Source organism: Meles meles, chromosome 1 (genome assembly GCF_922984935.1).
Source record: "Meles meles chromosome 1, mMelMel3.1 paternal haplotype, whole genome shotgun sequence".
NCBI classification, from domain to species: Eukaryota; Metazoa; Chordata; class Mammalia; order Carnivora; family Mustelidae; genus Meles; species Meles meles.
Window position 1 is genome coordinate 47,830,431 of NC_060066.1, and position 22,485 is coordinate 47,852,915.

A 22,485-nucleotide genomic window follows, 5' to 3' on the forward strand; every position below is an offset into this window, starting at 1 on the left:
ATGTTTATGAACAGGAACTCCCTTTTAGACTATCAGACCATTAGAATGCTCTACTCTTCAATGAAGAGGGAAACAGATAGTAAAGGTTACAGTAGACAACCAAGTTCATTATCATACTAAGTTTGTTACTAATAAGCAGCAGATGAATGATTCTGCCTACTCGAGAATGAAGGGAGTGAGGTTACATCATTTCGAAATCATGAAACATACAATGGAAGCACTAGATACATAGAACTAAGATTATTCAACATCTTTTCTCATCTTTCTATTACTGTCTTTCTTCTAATTATAACTACAGTGGTATAGGCTAATTCACTTTTATTTTTGTTCTTATATGTAGAAAAGGACATTTCAACTTAGATGTTTAGTTTCTCATTACGGTGGGAAATTAGCTCATAAAAGATTTTCTGAACTCCATGAGTTTAAATTCCAATTCAATGCCTCTAATTTAATATAAAATATTCGCCTCTATATCATACATTTTTATTGTGATCTTACAGCTTTTATGGGTGCCAATCTAATTTCCATTCTGTTTTCCATTTTCTTTGCTTTGCCCATGAACTAATGAAAAGTACATTTAATATACCACTCAATAGTTCAAAAGAGGCTAATTATATTTTGATAACAATGTTAAAGACTGCCATTCTATAGCTCCTTTTCTTTTGGTAAGAAATGAAAACCTTTATCATTTCTATTAATACCAGTTAAACACACAGCACTTGTTACTCTCTAATATAACCCATTAGAAATGTTCTCATAGTGTCTTCACTCTTAACATTTTTTACTTGTTTTAACTTCCTTTGTTAACAACAGTCCCAATGAATCTTTGCTGCCTGCTTTCTGCATGTATAGCATGACATAGTCACATGCTGTAATAATTCCTTATGCATGTTAGCAGTTCAAAATTTATAGAAAGGGTCTACACATAATACTTCATTTTATCTTCACAACTGCCCAGAGAGTATGACATCCCATTTTATAGATGAAGAAAATGAAATTTAGAAATATGATTTCCCCACAGCTATGCAGTGTCTAAAGGTATCCTCAATTCCTTTTCTTCATTTAAAAAAAAGATTTATTTATTTATTAGAGAGAGAGAGAGCACGAGCATGAGCATGGGGTGGGAGAGAGACAGAGAGAAAGAGAGAAAATCTCAAGCAGACTGTGCTGAGTGAGGAGCCAGACATGGGGCTCGAGGACTCTGAGACAGAACCAAGAGGTGGGTGCTTAACTGACAGAGTCACCCAGGCACCTCTCCTCCTCTCCAGCCACCTACAGAATAATATGTCCTTTCTTATCATTTCTGTTACCCCATTCTAAATCATTACAAGTCTGATAATCCATAGAGCACTGTACAATTTTAGTCTACCATAATTATTTATATGGCCTGGGTGAAACAGTAATGAAACTGTGTCTTAACCTGGGATGTTTGTTCCTGGTGTTTTCCTGCATGTCCAATATAGTTTACAATGAATCTTTTTCTTTTAGAGAAGCAATCCAGTTATAAATCAGAATATATCGATCGTTACCTTTGCCAACTAGTCACAGGACTTACTTAACTTCAATCTTTTTATTGAGCCTCTATCTCCTCCTCTTCTTCTTCTTCTTTTTTTTTTTAAGGTTTTATTTATTTATTTGAGAGGGAGAGAGAGAGAGAATGAGAGGAGAGAGGTCAGCAGGAGAAGCAGACTGCCTGCTGAGCAGGGAGCAGGATGTGGGCCTCAATTCCAGGACTCCAGGATCATGACCTGAGCCGAAAGCAGTCGCTTAACCAACTGAGCCACCCAGGCACCCTCTACCTCCTCTTCTGAATGACACGGAATTTAAAGGAGAGAACTTTAAAAATTTCTTTCCAACTTATCCATGCCATGTCTATGCTGAACATGATATGTAAGAAGAGTAGAAGGGGAATGCTTCAATGGACTGGCATGAAGAAAACGGGAGACAAAAAGAAGAACAAATGTACGCACAACATCCTGGACGCTACTGCAGTGGTTAGTAATGAGACGGCAGAGTGTGACTTTGGAAGGGACAGTGATTAACTACAAGTGCAAGTGAAGGAATGAATCATAGTGGTATTGGACAGGAAGACATGACAGCTATCAGCGCCTGATTCAACACAGAGCATAAATTATTATTAGTCAGAAGTGTTCAAGGCTTAGTGAGAACGTGGATCCAGATGAACAAGTGGGCCCAGACTGAAATGTGGGAACTAAGGGACACCCCATCGCAGGAAAAGGTGATAAAGTGGGTTGGGGACATACTGAGTTTTAGGCGAAAGTGATAACATGAATTCTAGACCATAGGATCGAGCTTAGGGCTAGAAATGTGAAAATCACTAGGGTAGAAGTAACAGATAAAACTTAGTAGCGAAGAGTCTTTCTGAGGAAAATGGTAGAGCAGGACAACAGAGTTAGACGCTGAGCTTCCAATCTTGTGTGTGTTACAGCACACCGAGGTCACTGGGGAGAACATGGTAGTTGTAGTGCTGGAGGAATGGCCTTACAGGGTGATGGACCCAACGATGTCCACAGATAAGACTCCGCCACCACCTTAGCCTAATGGTAGGAAAGGCTGTATGCCCAGTTTGTTTTTGTTTTTGTTTTTGTTTTTCCTTCTCTCGTCTGGTGAATTCCTCATACTTCCCAGCCATCTTGGACCTTCAAACTTCAGGTACTGATGTAGAAATGGGGAGGCCCTGGAGACCATTCACTCACCTATACCTAAATCTTATCTCTTATGTTTTGCTCTGCTAGCTATTTATTTATGTTGATGGTAAATCCAAGTGGAAACAACTTTAAAATCCAAGACTTCATTCTTATCTGTCTGAGACCCTAACCAAACTGAGGTGGTCTGTCTTAACTCTTCACATTTACCTTTTTCACATGCTCAGTCACTTGGTATTTTACAGTGGCTAATGAATGTTCAGTGGAGGAAAGAGTGAACAAATGAGCAGAAAACCAAATATTTGAGATACACATAGTTAAAGGAGAGCATAAGTTGATGAAGGAAGCAGGGAAAAAAAATATTATCTTCCAGGGCAGTGATAATAGCTAGCAACTTCTCAGCTTTACCCTGTGTATGAATCACAGGGAGATCTTGGGGTGCAGCAGAGACCCAGCCTTTCCAACAAGCTCTCAGACCTTGAGGTTCCACCAGGGAGCACACTTTAAGTGATAAGGCTGTAGGGGACTGTTCTACATATGCATGCCCCTGCTAATAACAGATGCATGTGAGAATGCCTATAGCTCAGCACTAACTCATATCCTGCGAATTAAAATAAAACAAAACACTGTAGTTTCAATGGATACAAATGGACAAGAAAGCCCATAAATTCAAATGATAGAGGAATAAACAAGTTTATATAACTTCCAAGCTAGAGAACTCATTTCTAAGGCTCTAGTTCATTAAGAAATCGGGTTCCATGATGGTTATATTACTCACCTCTAATGTTATTTTAGGTAGCTGTAATCATTCACACGTCTCAGCATGCCACTCAACTGCTCACTTATAAGTACCTGTCATTTGCCTCTTGGGAGTCATACATATCATTTACTTTTTCAGACCCCTTCTCTCCTAAGTAATTTTTATTGAATTGCTATTAACCTTTGCCAGGGTCAACTGTTATTTTCCTTTGGCTTTCTTATTCATTTTCTTTTAATCTCATTTGGATTCTCTGTTCTCCATTCACACGTAATTCTGAGATTGTTCATTAGTTTTGTGAAATTGTGAGAAGAAAGGAAGTATGTGACAGAAAGCACACACAGCAAGGGCCAAGAGTTGTGAGGACAGATTTAATTAACACTCTAAAGGGAAGAATGATAGTCTATATTTTAACTTACTGAGGGTAGAAAAACAAGACCTTCTCTAAGAAGACCACCAACTAAGAAGCTAACACTACTAAGGTATGAAAGTAGGAACTTCTTCATGATTTTGACTCTTAAAAGATAAGCCTACCTTACAGATGAGAGATGGAATAACAAACTTACCTGACAAGGAAAGTGATTACATTTCCACAGATACCCAGATGAGTCCATGTGGGGAACTGTTTTGTCAGGCTTATTTTACTAGCACAGGTATAAGATTCAGAAAACAGTAGATATTAAATGCTTAATAGGGCATTTGAAGTAAAAAACATAAGCACTTCTAAAAGGTGACTGTTCCCACAGAGTTGGCAAACACACAACAAATGCAATGAAAATTCAATTACCTCCTCCTAAGAATTCTTTTAAGGTAAAAAGTCTAAAGCCTGAAGTGGCACACAGGACTTTTCCTGATATGATCTCTGCAACCTCTGACCTTAACCTTACTTTACACACCCCCTTGGTGTCCAGGCCTGACAAACCATTTGTAGTTCTTCAGATACTTGTAATGTTTACTCCTCCATGGCACACATGTCTGAAATACCCTTCCTTTTCTTATCTGACTGGTAAATTTCTACTCTTTCTTCAAGATACCCTTTGAAAACCAGTACTTTCATGGTGCTTTCTCCAAGGACCTCAAGGAAAATCAAATACCTTCTTTCACCCTGTTCTGTAGCATCTCACATATGTAATTACCCGAGTTCTTACAACAGAGCCATAATTACTATGCGTCGGTCTCAGTATTTTATTTTATTTCTGTCTGTATTTCTTGAACCCTGAATACATATTAATTCATTCATTGCCCATTGAATGCCCACCAAAGAATTTAATAAATGTTTGCAAAAATTTATTATCGCTAATCATTAATTTGAGATTAACTTTTGAATTTATGACTCCCTACTCTTTTTTCCTTGTTTCTTGGCTCCTCAAGAGCATAAGTATCCAAGGATACCTCACCAAAATAGGCCCTTATAGTTTCACAGCTGGACTACAACCTTTTTTTTTTTTTAAGATTTTTATTTATTTATTTGACAGAGATCACAAGTAGGCAGAGAGAGAGGAGAAAGCAGGCTCCCCGTGGAGCAGAGAGCCCTATGTGGGGCTCGATCCCGGGACCCTGGGATCATAACCTGAGCTGAAGGCAGAGGCTTGTAACCCACTGAGCCACCCAGGTGGCCCTGGACTACAACCTTTTAAAACCATTACTTCTTTGCACTCAGTTTGTCCCCATCACCAATCCTATGTATAATTCTGGAGATAATCTTTCTTAGTACCTATTCCTATCTAAAATGGTTTAGGGGCACCTGGGTGGCTCAGTGGGTTAACCCCCTGCCTTCGGCTCAGGTCATGATCTCAGGGTCCTGGGATCAAGCCCCGCATCGGGCTCTCTGCTCAGCGGAGAGCCTGCTCTCCCTTCTCTCCTTCTCTCTGTCTATTTGTGATCTCAGTCTGTCAAATAAATAAATAAAAATCTTAAAAAAAAAGAAAATGGTTTAGCAATCCTTGTTTGACTACTGATGAAATGTTAACTCAATATTTCATTGCAAGCCCCTCCCCATATCTTATCCTCCACATCTCTTTATTCTGAGCATAGGTATTTTCTTCAACAAACAGGTTGCTTGCAGTGAGAAATCCCTCTTTGCAGATAGCCAGCAGCACTCAACTTGCATTCCACTTCCTTGACAAAGTCTGCTAATATTCTGGCTCATTTAGCAAGGACTTCCCCATTTAGAATCATTTTCTCAGGTACAACTTGCATAAATTTTTAAAATCTCCCTCCTTTCAATACTATCTCAAGGATTAGGAAAAGGGTATAATTTTTTGTGTGTTTCTCTCCCCTCTCTAATTTTGCACTTTGCTAAATATAACGTATACATTAAAATGATTGTCAATTGACAAATACTCTCTTCCACGTTTTGTTACTTTATTTTGGCACACAACACTATAACTTGTATATAATGATCTTGCTTCCTAATCATTGTGTTTTGTTTGTTTTTTGTTTTTATGTACTCATTCCAACCTATGGGTTATAAAAGTGTTAAGAAGAGAAATGGATTCCTATATGGAAAGTCACTGTCATATAGTAGGAAATGCATTGAACTGGGAGTCAGAAAACTCAAGTCTTAATTCTGCTACTTGAGTGGTTTCCTGGAACGTTATGCTTTATTACCATCGTTTCTCCATCTGTGAAACAAAAACAAAATCCTCAAGAATGTTGTGAGAATTAAATGAGATACTATGTGTGAAAATATTCTGCAAATTTTAATATGCTGTACAATATATGGTATTTCTTCTTAAGTCTTGAGGATTATTTTATGGCTAGGATATGTGCATAGAGCAGTCAGTCAGAAAAGGCTCTCTGAGTCTTGGGTCAAAGTAGGTGGGTCATATTTCCTTCAGTTTTTAAAGCATTAGCTACAAAATCCTATTCCTTTGCTTTTTTGTTTCTCTTTCCACACATATTATGACAGTCCAATGCAATTTTTGGCAAAAAGTTTTTCAATGTTTTTTCATTTGCTTACCAAATATGACCTCTTTAAGTTTTACTTCTTTACTAACTCATCCATGAAATTTGCCTTGTCAATTCTATCTTCCATCTTACCGAGGTAGCTGTCATACCTGGGACCAGCCTTTATTCTCAACCTCGCCTGCATTTCTTTCCCGTGGGCTCCTCTTCCCCTCTGCTGGCTGCCAAGGAGAATGACATTTATTGGCATGGCCCCCAAACAGATGCTTGCCTGCTTCCCTTCCCCCTTTCTCTTTCAGCCAAAGCATCACCTGCCAGGGGCTGGCGGTTGCTGCCCCCGCTGTCCACTGCCTCACACTGCTGCTGCTCCAGTCCTTTTTGGCAGCCTCTTCTGAAGTTCCCCTGCCCGCAGCGCTCCTGTGCTGCTTGCCAGCAGCCTCCTCCTCCTGCCTGCAGCTCTCCTCGCTCCCGCCAGCGTTTCCCCCGCTCGGTCTGCGCGCAGCCTTTTCCTCCCGCCTTCGCCAGCTGCTTTACTCGCCTTTCCTCAGGCTGCTCCCCCTCCTTTCTTCCCCAGCCCTTCCCCTTGGTCTTGCAAGCAAGGTTTCTTTCCAGCGTCCCCACCCTCCTTGGCCCGGTGTTTTGTTAACGTCCGGGACCACCTCTCTTGGGTCCCAGTGTGTACGTACTTCCAGCGGATAGGACATTTTTGGAAAGTGAGCATTTTCTTCCCGCTTCTGTATTTGACTAGACACCAACCCCCAAACCCCGTGCCTACTCCCTTAGCCCGAAAAGGTGGGGTGTAGTGATGGTAGAAGAAATTCAGGGAAACAACAGGCCACAGGCTCGGTCGGTGGACCCCAATAAAGTTTTGGACGCTCGGGACTTGCCATCTCAAGCTTCCCAAACTTGACCAGCTTGGCAACCGACGGGAGCGCCCAAGCAGCGCACAGTGACTCCGGCGCTCCCAGATTCCCAGCGCCCCCTGACCTTCCAGGGACGCTTGATTGAGGACGCCTGCAGCTCTCCAGGACGAGGCCTGGGCCACTCCCCAGCCCAAGCCAGGGTCCGCAGCCTGAGCCCCACCCAGTCCCCGGCTGGGGAGGGGCGCACTTGTTTCTAGATGCCCCGGAGTGGGTGGGCGAGAAGAAAGGTTGGAGCCGCCCAGGTTGCTGGATTCTAGTCCCAGGGATGAGGGGGTGGGCGGCATGCCAGGTTCTCCTCCCAATCCATGGCCCTTCTGAAGGTCTGGCCACTTCCAGTGCACGGTACAGTAGCGGTTCCCCTTCACAGTCTCCTTTAAGAAGAGCGCGCGCGCGCGTGTGTGTGTGTGGAGTTGTGTGTGTGCTCATGTGTAGATATGTGTGTGTGTGCGCGCGCGCGCGCTGGTGTGTGTGTGTGTGTGTGTGCGCGCGCGCGCGCGTGTGTATGTGTGTGTGTGTGCGCGCGCGCGCTGAGGGCCGGAGAGTCAGGCAGACCCCGGGAAGGAGGAGTTATGTAGATTACGGATGAACATTCTGGAGGGGAGCGAGGAAAGGAGGGAAGGAGAAGCAAAGGCGAGAGGAGAGGAGCGGCGAAGGCCCTTCCCGCAGAAGCAAGAGGCGGCCGCGGCGGCGGAGGAGGAGTGGGCGGTGGAGGAGGAGGAGGAGAAGGAGGAGGAGGAGGACGAGGACGCACGGGCTGGAGGAGGCGGCGGCGGCGGCGGCGGCTGCTGCTGCGGCTGCGACTCGGCGCTTTGAGCCGGAACCGCCGGTGAACTTGGGCGCCACGTTCCCGGTGACGGGCCCCCGAGGATGGTGAATGCAGGCTGCTGCTGACCCTGCCTCCGCCGCCGTTTCTCGGGGGCTGCTGAGTGCTGGGCCCTCAGTCTCCTCCTCTTGCCCGGCTGTGGGTGAACCTGCAGGCTCCTTACCCACCCGGAGGACTTTTTTTTGAAAGGAAACCAGGGAGGGAGGGAGAGGGAGAGAGAGAGAAAACGAAGGGGAGCTCGTCCATCCATTGAAGCACAGTTCACTATGATCTTACTCACATTCAGCACTGGAAGACGGTTGGATTTCGTGCATCATTCGGGGGTATTTTTCTTGCAAACCTTGCTTTGGATTTTATGTGCTACCGTCTGCGGAACGGAGCAGTATTTCAATGTGGAGGTAAGAGTATGAGAGCTTTCTTCCTTCTCGCTTGCCTGCGCTGCTCCCTGAAACATTTCGTTCACTCCTGGGATCTGGTCAGAGCAGCCTGGGTCTCTCTACACATTGTTTCCTTTGCAGCCGCCGAGACCCTGGTTGAGTTTCCCTGTGTCTTAGGTGATGGATGCGCGCGAGACTGAGAATCCGTTATCCCCAGCAGCACAAAGCACGATGCTGCGCGCTCCGAGACACATTTGTAGCCGGTCCATGCTTGTCACCCAGGGAAGAGGCGAGGTCCTACATATAGCAAACGTGTGGCTTTAATAAAAGCAGTTTGAGTTTATGATGAATAAACTGTTCAGGAAATACAGAATTCATTGCTTGGCATCATGTGCTTCCTTGGTATTGTTCCTAAATCTTTCTCCCCGTGTTCTATGCCTAACAAAGGAGGTTAAAATCAAAGAATCTAGAGGAGAGCGTGGGAATACTTGATATGTTTAATAACATTACTTTGTGATAAAACACTTGACTAGACAGTCTTTTTCTCATTTAGACATAACTTAATACACTGTAACTAGATCTGACTACAGAGAACATGAAATCCATCTCTTTTAAAGTGTCTTCTCTTCCCCTCCCCCGCCAACTGAAAATAAAACGTGGCCCAATGTAATAGTTGCGAGGTGTGTTTTTAATTTGATTTCACACTCTCATGGCAAAACTGAGAGGTTTTAGTCTGTCATTTGCTTTACTTTGATAGCTTTGGGAACAGACAGACATAAAGCAGAAGGGAACTTGAGGATAAGGACTTGTCAGACCTCTGCCAAAGTACTCTTCCTGTCATCAACTCAGCACTAAAGCCAGTAATGTGCAGTAAATCAATGAAAGTGTGTATACACCTGGGCTCTAACTCCAGTTTATAACATACACAGTGGAATACAAAGACAGTTAGAAGGTTTTAGTAAAATATACTGCTTTTGATGAAATCTTCTGTCTTCTGACATCTCAAAAGAATTACAATTAAATCTCTGAAGAATAATGTGATTTTTAAAAATATTGTTGATTCTTTAAAGCTTACTGTCATTTTGCTGGGAGTGTGTGTTTACACAATAGCAGGACCTGTTGCACAGCATTTAAACATGTTTCATGTAACAGATTTATATACAAAGTGTGCATAATAAAGGCCATGTGTGAGGCCGTATTCTGAATATAACTGTTTATATAAACTGTTCTTAGGACTCCATGTAATAAGTGATGGTTGGTAGAGAAAGTATTTGAAAAAGTAAGAGCCATTATCAAGAGTTAAAAAAAGTTTACAGATGTTAAGTATGATTGTATTACACAAAAACCCCATTTTGAAAACCAAAACTGTTTAACCTTTTGAAAAATACAACTTTGGTTTTCTGAATAAAAAGAGAGATGCAAAGGGGCTGAAAGTCCATACTTCTCTTGATAGCAAATTTGAACTTTTAGAATTCTATGCCACCGATGGGTTTTTCTATCTAATACTAAAATCAAGAGATGATTTAGTATTGAAGTGAAGGAGTAATTAGTTCATAGACTGAAGGAATGAAAATGGCAAACTGTTGTTTATATTGTAAGCGAAGGGCCCATTACTTCAGTTTGATGGTAGTAGAGTGATGGTGGTAAGGTGGGGCATGGGGAAGGTGGATAAAAGTAAGTGCTTGGTTTTATTTTGCTCACTGTGAAGCTGAAGGGAAAGTCTGGATTGATGGCTACTTGCTTTGGTAAAGTCTTAGATTTGCTTTCAGAGATTGTTGGGATAGCATCAGTGTTTGGATGATTATTAGGTTTTCTTTTTGAGACTAGACATACATTTTATTGTATTTCTTTATAGTTTGAATCCCTCAGTTCAATCAGATATCATTATACAAGAAAAGTTGATTTTACTCAAAAAAGAGATTTCACTTCAAATATACATGATCCCTTCTTTAATATGTATGTGAAAAAAATGGTTCATGGAAAAAGAGTTATTTTTTTTAGAGTATTTAAGTTATGTCATCCATATTTATTACACAATGCAAATATTTAATTATGAATGATAAGGGGCTGGTGCCATCTGAGACCTTATAAACCTTATTTGTTACAATGGAGATTTCCTAATGACTAAGATTAGATTCTGCTTCATAGTTTGTATTATTTCCAATTAGTTTTTTTAAGCACTTGAGCATATCCTTAGTTGGGTTTATGTACTTCCTTATGTCTAACGATAACCTCTGTTTTTCTTTTTTTAATCATAAGAGTAGCTGCTTGTTAATTCAACATACTATGAAGAACATGGAATGACAGGATATTTTCTGACATGAATTTCTGCCTGATTCACCTTTATTAGATATTTCTTTTTGGTAGGAAGCTCTAATGGGAATAATATGTATCACATATTCTTCAGAAAAGCACTTATACTGTGTTCTTCATTCTTGGTTGCAAAACATACACTGGGAATGCTTATTTGATTGATTCTCAAGGACAGTCTTAAAATAAACAGTAATGGTATCAATCATGCATGAAGCTCACATGATCATAAATTTTTTTTTCCAGCAAGCACACCAAGTTATTATAGTTGGAACGAAGCTTCTGAGAGATGCTTTTTATGCTGACAGCTGAGATTACAATGTTTTATTCCTCACTGAACTTCACAATTGGTGGGACACTTCTACTTTTCATCCCTATAATTTAAGGTTCAAAAACATTTTCCCCCTGGAGGTGTGGGCATTGAGTAGAAATATTCATGTTAACTCTTTCCTACCTTATTCTTAAGAATATAAGCATTTGTAATTTTCAGTGATCAGAATAGGAGCTATTTTTTTTATTATGCTGATGAAAGCTTGTTATAGAAAAAGAGTACATTTTGTTTATTTTTGTTTTTAAGAAGCAAAAAGAAATATCTCAACAGCTAGGAAAGGGTCAGACACTACCAGAAGTAGTACTATAGAAGAGATTCAATTCATTCTTCTCCGTATATGTTTTAGGAAGAACACTATTTTTAATGCCAAATTTTCAGCGTATATTTGTTTAAAGATTTCTGTACTCTGTAGGATGCATTTTTGGGGAATGGGCCTTTCGGTGTGTAGTCATTACCATGACATTAACATTAACTAAAAGTCAAAGACTGCTATCATTGGACAGCAGTTTGAATCAGAAGTGTTCATTGGTCAGATGAAGCTGAATTGTTAACAAAGAATCAGGATTGAATCTCTGTGCTCTAAAAAATCATATTGTCTCTAAAATAATGGTCTTCTTAGAGGAATTTCCATGATCCTGGAGATTTTTATTTTTTAGTTTTTGTGGGGTTTTTGGACGTTGCAAGCATTATTGTTATGGAATTTGAGATAGACTATAGTTCATGAGGGGCACCTGGTGGCTCAGTGGGTTGTGTCCAACTCTTGGTCTGAGCTCAAGTCCTGATCTCAGGGTCCCGAATTTGAGCCCCACATTGGGCTCCACTCTGGGCATGGAGCCTAGTTAAGGAAAAAAAAAAAAAAAATATATATATATATATATATATATATAGTTCATGAGGGTAGTAACATTCATCATCATCTTTGATAGTTTGCCAAATGTTAAATATATGAGCAACATATTCCTTATTGTTTCTTAAAGTATCACACACATTTCTAATGAGAAAATTTATTTTAAGCCAATTTTATGGTAAAATAAAAATGTGATATTCTGAATGATGCCCATATCAAAGCATAAGAAGATGATTACTATTTTGTGACAAAAATTCTTGATAAAGCAAAAATTGATTTTGTTGTTTTTCATTCACAAAAGAAGAGAGATTTTAGATTTTTTAAAGAAGACTTTTCATGACAAATACTATGTATCATGAGTGTAACCATTTCCTACCTTGCAGTATGTTTCTTTAACTGGTTTCATATTTTATTCACCTTTATCAAGTTTATCTGAATCTACTTGAAAGTCAGAATAATCAACGTGCCTGATTTCATTTGCTTGTGGAAGGTTGCTGACACTGATCTGGTCAGCCCCCTTGAGTAAGGGACTGTTTTGATTACATCCCATAATTCTCAGTGTAGCAGTTTTTACTGGGCAGGAACAGGGGCTGTGTGACTGATTCATGAAGGTTTTTATTTACTGCAAATTCCAAGCTTTTCAAGACATCCCAGGTGTGCTGGCCATTTGGAATGCTCATAAGGACCAAAAATTATGACCAGGAGACCAAAAGACTCAGTAACCCCCAGGTTCTCCTGTGTGTCACTTGATGCTTTTCTCTGTTCAGAGTTGCCTGGTCAAGTTTCCCAATCTAGGATTATTCATGAAACTCTTGCAGGTGAGCGTAGGCCAGCAAGGCAGATTGTCTCTTACTACCCCTGAAAAAACCACAAAGAACAACTTTCCAAGTCTATTCTTTCCTATAGAGTTGGGTTTCCTCTCTCAGGGTCTTCTTCCCCATCAAGTAAGGTTAGAGTTGGGTTCAGTAATAGCTTTTTTAATCTCTGGAGTCAGGTTAAAAGTGATCTAAAGTTTTTACTTTTTCTTATTCATGTTATTTTAGGTTATGAACATAAAATTTTAAGGTTCTTGTTTAGTGGTATAATTGTTTTCTCTGAAGTTGCATTAATCAATTATTTTATGTCAATTTATTTTACTGCCTGACCTACCCCAACTACTCAAAATGTACCTGTTCAGAATATTTTGTAAATGACCATTTGGAATTATTTCAGGACCAAAAAAAAAAAAAAAAAAAAAAAAAAGCTATTGGTCATTTGAATCAATTACTTAAACTTGTTCAATGTCAAAAGGAAAAGATTTCGTTATACTCCAGGAAATTTCTGATCCTTCAGGATGAATATGCAAATTGAGAAAGTCACTTTTCATGTTACTTTCTGTCACAATTTAAGTATCTGTGAATATAATTACATCCATCAAATTGTTTTTTATTGTGGAGTAGTATAATGATTAAGATCACATATTCTGACTCCAGATTGCCGGATTCTGATCCCACCTCTTTTACTTGCGAAGTTAATAATGGACAAGTTCATTAATCTCTGAGCCTTACTGTACATATCTGTAAAATGGGGATACTAACAGTACCTGCGTCATAGAATGTTTTGATGATTAAATGAATACATGTATATCATATTAGAAAGATGGATAGATAGGAACATACCCTCACATAGTTAAACATTCAGTACTTTTTAAATATCATTATTATTAGTAAAAAAAAAAAGGATGCGATACAAATGTAAATTATCATGATAGCATCTAATTACATAAAAGTCTATCAGGTTAGGACATACCAGCTGGTCCAGGAAGATTTTATTTTAATACCTTTTTCATTTTTAAAAAGTGTAATATACTGAATATCAACCACTAACATTAGTACATTTTCTTCCCGTGGGCTTTTCTTAGACAGTTTAGCTTAGGAATATGATTTGCACATTTTGTCTTGTCATCTGTTACTATCATAGAATGTCAAGTTCAGCTCACACCTTCTTTTACAAGACTGAGTTTACAGAAATCTGTTCATCTTGTAATACCATGGAAAATAAATAGGCCTTATGATTCAGTGGGCTTGTTTATTTTAATTGGCTCAAGGCCCATGTGCTTCCTATCTACAGTAGTGGGATTCAGTATATAATGTGGGCCAGGTCTTTGTTCTACCCCTAATCCAGAACATAAAAGTCTTTTTTTTTTTTTTAATTAATAGAGGAAGGAGGGGGATGGGCAGAAAGAGATATTAAAGTGTTTTCTACAATGACAAAGACGTTTTTAAACAGCAAAGATCTTCTTGTAACACTGAGAATAAAAGGTAGCTAACAATATAACGTGATGGCCCTACTAGGCCAGAGGTCAAGGAATGCAGGGTTTAACTGATTCTTTTACTAATATAGCTTTGATCTTGGACAAGTCATTTCTTTAATGCCTGCATCTGCAAAGACAAAAATTAATTTAAACTATCATCAAAGACATTTCCAAATTTGAAATTCTATTGTATTTAGCCTCCAATATTTAATTTGTATAGATGGAAGAAAATCGTACATATTTACTATATAAATTTGGGAGCAACTAGATGCCAAAGGTAGAATGTTCAGATTTTTTGTTTTCTGAAGTGGATATCATGAAGACATACAGAATGGGCAACTTATTGCTAACATTTGTTATCATCTGTAATGACACAGGCTGTTCCATTTTGAAAATAATCCTAGCCTTCTGCTGAGTAATAAAAACATTGGCAGCAAATTACATGTAATTTTAAAATCAATTTTTGGCCAAGGTAGCATACTTTAAAAATTTAATGTTAAAAACATGGATTGATGTTATTTTGAAAAATCTGTAAGTTGGCAGTTTGATCTTAAAAAGGCAAGGTGAAATAAGATCAAAATTTGTTGTTTTTTTTTTTTTTTGTGGTGGGAGAGGGTCTCAAAATTCAAATCTATCAATTATCTACAAAAAATATATATGTATTTTTTAGTGAAATGAGGTGCTTATACTGTCTATCCCTTTCACCCATTGTGGGAAATAATTTTGGCACATGGCTCTTTGAGGGTTATTTTTATTCTTCATAACACATCTGATTTTAAATGTGAAAAATCAGATTCCATTTGTTTTATAAAATATGCAGCTTATGTGAACAGCAAAAATATTCCATGTTATAAGGATAAAATACTAAGTAATAATATGTGTGATACTCATTTTTTTATTTGCCTTCTTTTTCTTTTTCATGGGAAAGTTATTTATAGATTTTGAGGTTATTCCTAAAACCGTATTTGATTGTTGCTTCCTGTCGTTTAGCACTCTGAATGGATGTTCTTTGTCTTAGTGTTTCACCACAGTCGTTTGGCATTGTGCATCCTTGGATTTGGATCAGTGGAATATGTTGATGAGCCTCTTAACAGAAGTTTAGCCAAGGGAGTAAGAATAATCCCACTATGGCCCCCTGACCTTTAATTAAATGTGATCTGCGGGTGTAGTATACAAAAGGAGGCTAGAGGGAGCTATTGAGCTGTTTAAAAACTCCAATAGAGTAGAAGAATTTGGTTTAAAATCAAGGACACTAGGTGCAATCACATGCCTTAAAATGAATCATAACCAATCATAGAGAGTTAAAGAAATCAATGAACACATGGTTTATGATTTAAGATGTGAGATGGGTTTACTGAGAGCCAGTTGGCACCCGTGATTACATATTTGATGAACTAAGAAGGAAATTAGCACTTTTCAGGGAGGCCCGGAGTTCCGGGCATGACTGCTTGGCCAAGAATATTTTAATGGAGGACTGCGTTATATATCCCTTGCTTTTAGGTGTAGAGCAGGTCACAAACTATACATTATAGTGACTACAGGTGCTTTTGAAATTCTCATTTTAACTAAAATGTCTAGTGAGATAATTGTAGTCTTAACAGATGAGAGGTGGGCTAAATTTAATCGGATTGTGCCTTTTAAGTTACATGTAGCAAAAATTCAATTTTAAAATCTTGTGAGACTAAAGTTATCTTATTTTTATTGTTTACCATAGGCCTTGTTGAATACATGTTTTTCAACGAAAGCAGATTTTAAAATACAAGTTTTACCTATTCTTTTTTAAAAATATGTACGAAATGAGTCACAAAAGTGTGAAGCTGTTTTTTCTTTAAATAGGAAGCTCAGACATGTTTTCAGTTGAGCAGATTATAATGTGACCTCTGGTAGAAGGAGGGAGGATAAAAAAAGGCAGCCACTAATGCAAGGGGCACACCAACATTTAATTAAGATATTATAATTTCCTTGCAAGCATCATTCAGATTTTTTAAATGTTTCTTAATCTAGTCAGTTAAATGAAATACGGGTAAATGAAGTAAGACATGGCCCCACAGATATTCTCTGGAGAAATAGTCCTTGGAGTGATGTATTCAAATGACCAAATAAACCCAAATAAACTGCTCACTGGAATGGAATTTTACAGTATTTGTTTTAGTCACACTTAAGGGGGAATAAATTGCTTCTTTTTAAGGGAAGCTGGATACTTTTATGAACTTTATTTCACGTCCCCAAATTGCACGCACCTGAGGTGATGTCAGTGGAATGCAGGCTTGTGCCTCAGCACAGGCTGATGCAGAGTCAGACCCTGAGTGATGTCAGTGAGGCATTTTTTTCCATAGGAACTTCCACAGTTGAATTCATACCATGTGTTAATAGTTTCTCATTGTTTATACTGATTAGATATTTGTACTTGTTTCGGGTTTCTAATGGCTGTGCCTTCATTCCCTCTTTACTTTAAACAATTGCTAGGCAGTTCCTCCTCATGGTCCTACTTGTTTCTTCTTGTCTGGAGTCTGGAGGGACTTCCTGCTTGAGATTTGACTTACAGGCCTTCAGGCTTGAAAATCAGGTAAAATTTTACAAAAAGCCAGGTTTGTATCCCTCCCTTGTTTCTTTGTGAAGAAGTGAGAATAGATTCAAATGACTTCTGGAATCAAATATATACTCAATGATTTGTATGAAATTGAGAACAAGTTTATAAAAAACTCACTCACGGTTACCGATAAAACTTAGCGGTCTGGGTGTTTTAATACTGTAACAACTCGGGTGCCTGGGTGGCTCAGTGGGTTAAGCCTCTGCCTTCAGCTCTGGTCATGATTTCAGGGTCCTGGGATAGAGTTGGGCTTTCTGCTCAGCGGGGAGCCTGCTTCTCCCCCACCCCTCTCTCTGCCTGCCTCTCTGCCTCCTTGTGATCTCTCTCTCTGTCAAATAAATAAATAAAATCTTCAAAAAAAATACTGTAACAACTCTATTCATATAACTTACTGATTTACTCCTGCGTGTGGATTGAGTGAAATTGTTTCATGGGTGACTCAAGCATATCACTTAAGCAGTCTTTGCCTTATTTTGACCATTCATGAAATTGATTTGTGATCTTTACTGTTTGTCTGTAGCACAGGTTATGTAATTATAGCACTGAGAAAATGCCAAGCAATCTCCTTAAATAAGAATAGGGTGTATCTCAGTGCTTTCATTCCCACCAATGAGATGACCAGAGTTTAGAAACAATTATGAGCTGGCATTATATTCTAATTAGACAAGATCCAAATAACCAATAAAACAGAGATGTATAGAATTGGTTTTATTGAATACCTTCTTTTAATAATAAAAACAATGTTAATTAACACTGGTTGCACATTTGCTGAGGGCCTGATTATGTTCTACGTGCTTCATATATATCAACTCATTGAAATTTCATTACAGTCTTGTGAGTTAACACTGCTGTTTCTCTTTCACAAATGAGGAATCTGAGACACCAAGAAGTTGAGGAACTTGCTAAGGCCACATAGCTCTGCTCCTCCCACAGTGGAGTAGCCCAGAATCAAAGCAGACAAGTTGCCTGCAGAGCCCAGGCTCTTAACCACAAAGAGGCAAGAATTTCCAATTTCCCAATAAGACCGTGTGATCTAGTTCCATGGTTCACATCTTTTGTATTTCAAACTGAAAAGAGATAATTAATATGTATCATGAAAATGCTAGGTCTACCCTAGCATAGAGTCTTGCCTGGAGTAAAAAACTGAATGGGCTGCTGTTGATTTGATTTGTTGATTCAAGATCGAGTTTGTGTGCTCAGTAGTTTTCCTCTTGAATACTCATGATTTTTTGCTTATTAGAAAGTTGCTAACCTATGTTTGATTACATATCATATTTAAAGTGACATAATTTCAAATTTATCATAGTATTTCCTTTCTCACCTATTTGCCATATTGCAGTTTTTCTTTAAATGTGATTTTCAAAAGTTTCAAGAAGATGTGATTACATTCCAAGATGAAAAGAATAGAACACTGGAGAAAATGTAAAGGAAAACCCATGTCAGATCTGTGTTCTTGTGCCCTGAGGGGAAGAATGTGTATGTATACAGTGACTATCTGGCATGTTCTAAGAGTTTTGGAATTTGTTATTTTTATATGTTGCATCAATTGGATAGAAGCTATAAGGAAACCAGTTTATTTTATTACTTCTAACATATTTAGTTATAATATAAATGAGAACTTTCTCAGAGATAGGTTAATTTTGACATGGATCCATGCTTCAGAAATTAGTGAGCACCTTCTCACTCTTTGAGAATAGACCTGATATCTGGTTATTGTCTTTGATGTGAAGGGGATGGAAACTTCAACTTGGTGGTTGACCAAAGGCTGAAAAAAAATCTTTAGTCCTTAAGATCATTGCTGTGTATAGCTTTCAGGGTTCACTTAAGTTCATTCATTAGCCTTTCAAGGAGAACTGTTTCTAAACCCATTTACAAAGGTAAGAATCTAGCTGATTTTAGAACATTTCTCAGTGTTAAAATTCATTCAGCTCTTTACCTCCTCTACAGGCAGTATATCATAATGGCTATGTACAAGAACCTGTGAAGATATGCTTAAAAATCATAGCTGTATCCCTACAAGCTCAGTGAACTTGAGTGAACCTGGTCATTGACCATGTGCTCCAATTTCTTCATATGTAAAGTACAGATAATAGTACCCAACTCATGGGTTGTTGTAAGATTAAAGAGGTAAGGGATAATGGGGCAAGATAAATAACAGGCTCTTAATTTACTCTACCTTGTGAAATAAAGAAAATATAGGGAAAAATGGTTTTCAAGTCATTGGACATCAGATAATGAAGGGACGTCATCACTAAGAGATAGTAAACAAACAGAGTGAACCCTAAAATTGTCTCAGTTGACCATCTTGACAGGGCTTCCGGACGGCAGTACAGGGAATGCAGAACCAGGTTGAGCCCGGCAGGCTCCTGTGTTAGGGATGGATCTGGGGGTAGGAGGAGACCAAGGTGGCTAGAATTCACAGGCCAGAATTCTGGAAAAGAGAGAGCTACACAGGACAAAGAGCATTGGCCGGTCTGTAGAGAGTTCTCTTAAATATTTAGTTGACAACTGATCTGCTCATTCCTGTAAAGTAGCAACTAGGGGACAGTGAGAGAAGCCGCTGAAGGAATCAGAAGAGACAGTGCTTGGTGCTCACATAGGACTGGGGATAGTGCCCATTCCCATCAGCCATACTTGGAAACCTCATTCTTTGCAGGACAGAGGGTAGAGTACTCAGAACTGTCCTGCTCCGGTAGTGGGAACAAAGTCCTGAACTGAATACTGCTTTAGTTCTGCTTAAAAAGTCTTAAAAGCAAGATCTGAAAGGATCGAACTATTTCTAAGTGACTTAATTGCTTCCCACAACAAAGCTCAATAAGATATGCAGGAATACAAAAGTACGCAGTACTTAACAGTTTAAAAGTCACAATGCCTGGCATTGGATTAAAAAAAAAAAAATTACCAAGCATGTAAAGAAGCAGAAAAACACAACTCATAATGAGGAGCAGTGTCTATCTAAACTGATCCAGAAGTGACACAGATGTTGGAATTAGCAGATAAGACTATGAAAGCAGTTGTTATAACTGTCTTCTTTGTTCAAAAACTTGAGACATGGAAGATATTGAAAAAGACTCAAATTGAATTTGTAGAGATTGAAACCACAATATGTGATGTTAAAGACACACTTGAAATTTATAACAGATTTGACATTACTGAAGAAAAAAAAAAAGTAAACTTTAAGTCAGCAATATAAGTTACCCAGTGTGAAACACAGGGAGAGAAGAACATTTATTAAGTGGAACGTGGGATATATGGGACAACTTCAGGTGGCCTAATATATGTGTAATCTGAGTCCCTGAACAGGGCAGAAAGATTATTTGGAGATATAATGGCTATAGCTTTACCTAATTTCTGAAAAAATCTGTAATCTCATGGATCAAAGAGTCTCAGGGAATCCCAAGTGTAAGGACCATGAAGGAAACTAAACCAAGACACACCATAATCCAATTGTTAAAATGAGTGATAAACAGAAAGTTTTATGAAAAATAAACTTTACAAAGTAACAATAGTAAAAAAAGACATTGTCTTCTATTTTTTCAAAGACCTTTAATATCTGGCTTAACAAAAGACAGTTGGATTTTCGTATTTATTTCTGTATTCACACTTAAAATACTATAACTCATGTAGCCTGTGGTAAACTGCACTGCCAATTGCAAGTAAATGAGAGTGAAAAGACAAATAGCATCATTAGAATAATTTTGCCCTACTGGATTCCTGTAAGAGTTTTAGGACCCCCAGGGGTTCCTGGACCAAACTTTGAGAACCATTGTTCGAGCAGGTATTGTTTTCTCTTTTCCTCCTGGATATATCAAGATCCATGTTCTTTAGTGTCTTCATTAGAATGCTTACATCCTTCATTTCTTTTCTACCCCTGTACTCATTCTTTAGTAACCAGCAAATATTATCTGGCCTTCTCTAATCACCATCTGCACCCCCACCAGAAAATGAGCCCATTATGCTTTTATAATAACCTTCTACTACTTATTCTTCAAAGTACCTTTCATAATTGTAATCAGAGTGTTTTATCTTACCTCAAAGTTGCATACTGATGTATGTATGTAAGACAAAAGGCTCACTTTTAACATTACTGTTGAAAATCCATTTAATAGCTCATTAATTGCTAACTAAAACTTGGCACATGGACACTCAGGAGCCAAGTATCAACATCTTTTGTTTCTCTGTGCCTTTGAGTTTTGGTCTTCCTGTCTCTGGAATCATATAGGCGAAAATTATATTTGCTGGAGGAGAAATTTAAGGGGATTGGAACTAAATAATTTTTCCGTTTCCCTGGAGCATATGGTTAAATTTGGTAAATTAAATGCATGTGCCAAAAACCTGTTGTACAAGGTTCTTGTGTAATAGATTCATGTCTGACTCTCACAGTAAATTATAACTTTATGATGAGACAGTATATCTGCCATGGTCACCACTATAATTCATGAGCCTAACACTGCCCTAAGAAAAGTACAGAGCTCAGTAGATATGTGCTGAAGGATTGAATGGATTACATCATCCCTTTGCATAGGTGTTTCTAGTTTAAGTGGTATTTTCTGACCCATTTCGATAGTTGTTACCTCCCCTAACTCATTTAGCCCTTATTGGGTGAAAATATGGTACTTATACCTTACATTTGCTTCAGTTACTTTATTAAAAATTTTAGCTTCTAAAAATCAAAGATGTGTTTATTTTAATGATCAGTGGTTAACTGGTAAGGAGCTAGGACTTCCAGATTTTTTTCTCACCATCTCCATTATGTTACATTAGTATATCTGGTATAAATAAGTACTTTATATCTTCCTTCACTGGTGTAACATTTATTTAAGTACCCATTGGCTTGACATTAAAAAAGTTGTTTTTTTTTTGTTTTGTTTTGTTTTTTTTTCAGAAATGTGTATCCAAATAGCTAGGGAAATAAATATAAAGGAAAATAACTTTGTTTTAGTTCAGTGACTTCAATTGTATCTATCGCTATTAATAAATGGCAACTTTCCCAAGACAGTTTCCAAGAAAGAGCAAAAACAGTGTTACTTGTATTTTGCTGGACATCTTGATTCATTTCAATCGCTCTTTCAGCTATACAGGTGAGAAGAATGTTGATATGCTATCACCTTTTGCATCCATTAGCATGAAAACCCTAAGAGTGCATAATCACATAATAATTTGAATTTCTAACTTACATTAAAATTAGATCATGTTTATTGTTCTAACAAGTACAATATTGAAGACCCATGAAGAACTGACTCAAGAGATATGAAAATTTGATAGATTTTCTCTTGCTGAACACCTACACATTGGTAATTTGCAGGGTAAGAACAGGGAAAATAAGACTTTCTTCAGTCTTTCATTGATACATGTACTGTCTATCTAGATTACATCTTCCTTAGGAGGAGAGGAAATGTAGACCTCTGAATATTAAACGGTCCATCATTCACTTCTGCATTTACCAGGAAAAATGAGTCTTCCAGTAAAGCATCATATTAGGAATGGCAACACTTACAGAGTCTTTTGGTTGAAGACAGCCATCTGCCCAAGGGCTATAGGTTTCATTCATTTAAACAACAATCTGGTTTTCTTTTCTTCTTGTTACTTGAATAGCTTCCAGAGATTTTTGTAGACACACATATACCCTTCATTTCTCTTTTTCTTCCATTTTATCGAAAT

General features: G+C 38.3%; 1 protein-coding gene across 1 annotated transcript in view; it reads left to right on the plus strand.

Annotated features, from left to right (window-relative positions):
* The first annotated feature begins 7,905 nt into the window (after nucleotides 1–7,905).
* Nucleotides 7,906–22,485, plus strand: part of MMP16 (matrix metallopeptidase 16) — a 309,254-nt gene continuing 294,674 nt past the window's right edge. Inside the window, exon 1 of the mRNA XM_046027856.1 lies at nucleotides 7,906–8,474. Within this exon, the coding sequence (XP_045883812.1) occupies nucleotides 8,343–8,474 (132 nt within the window). The 5' untranslated portion in view covers nucleotides 7,906–8,342. The remainder of the gene's footprint in view (nucleotides 8,475–22,485) is intronic.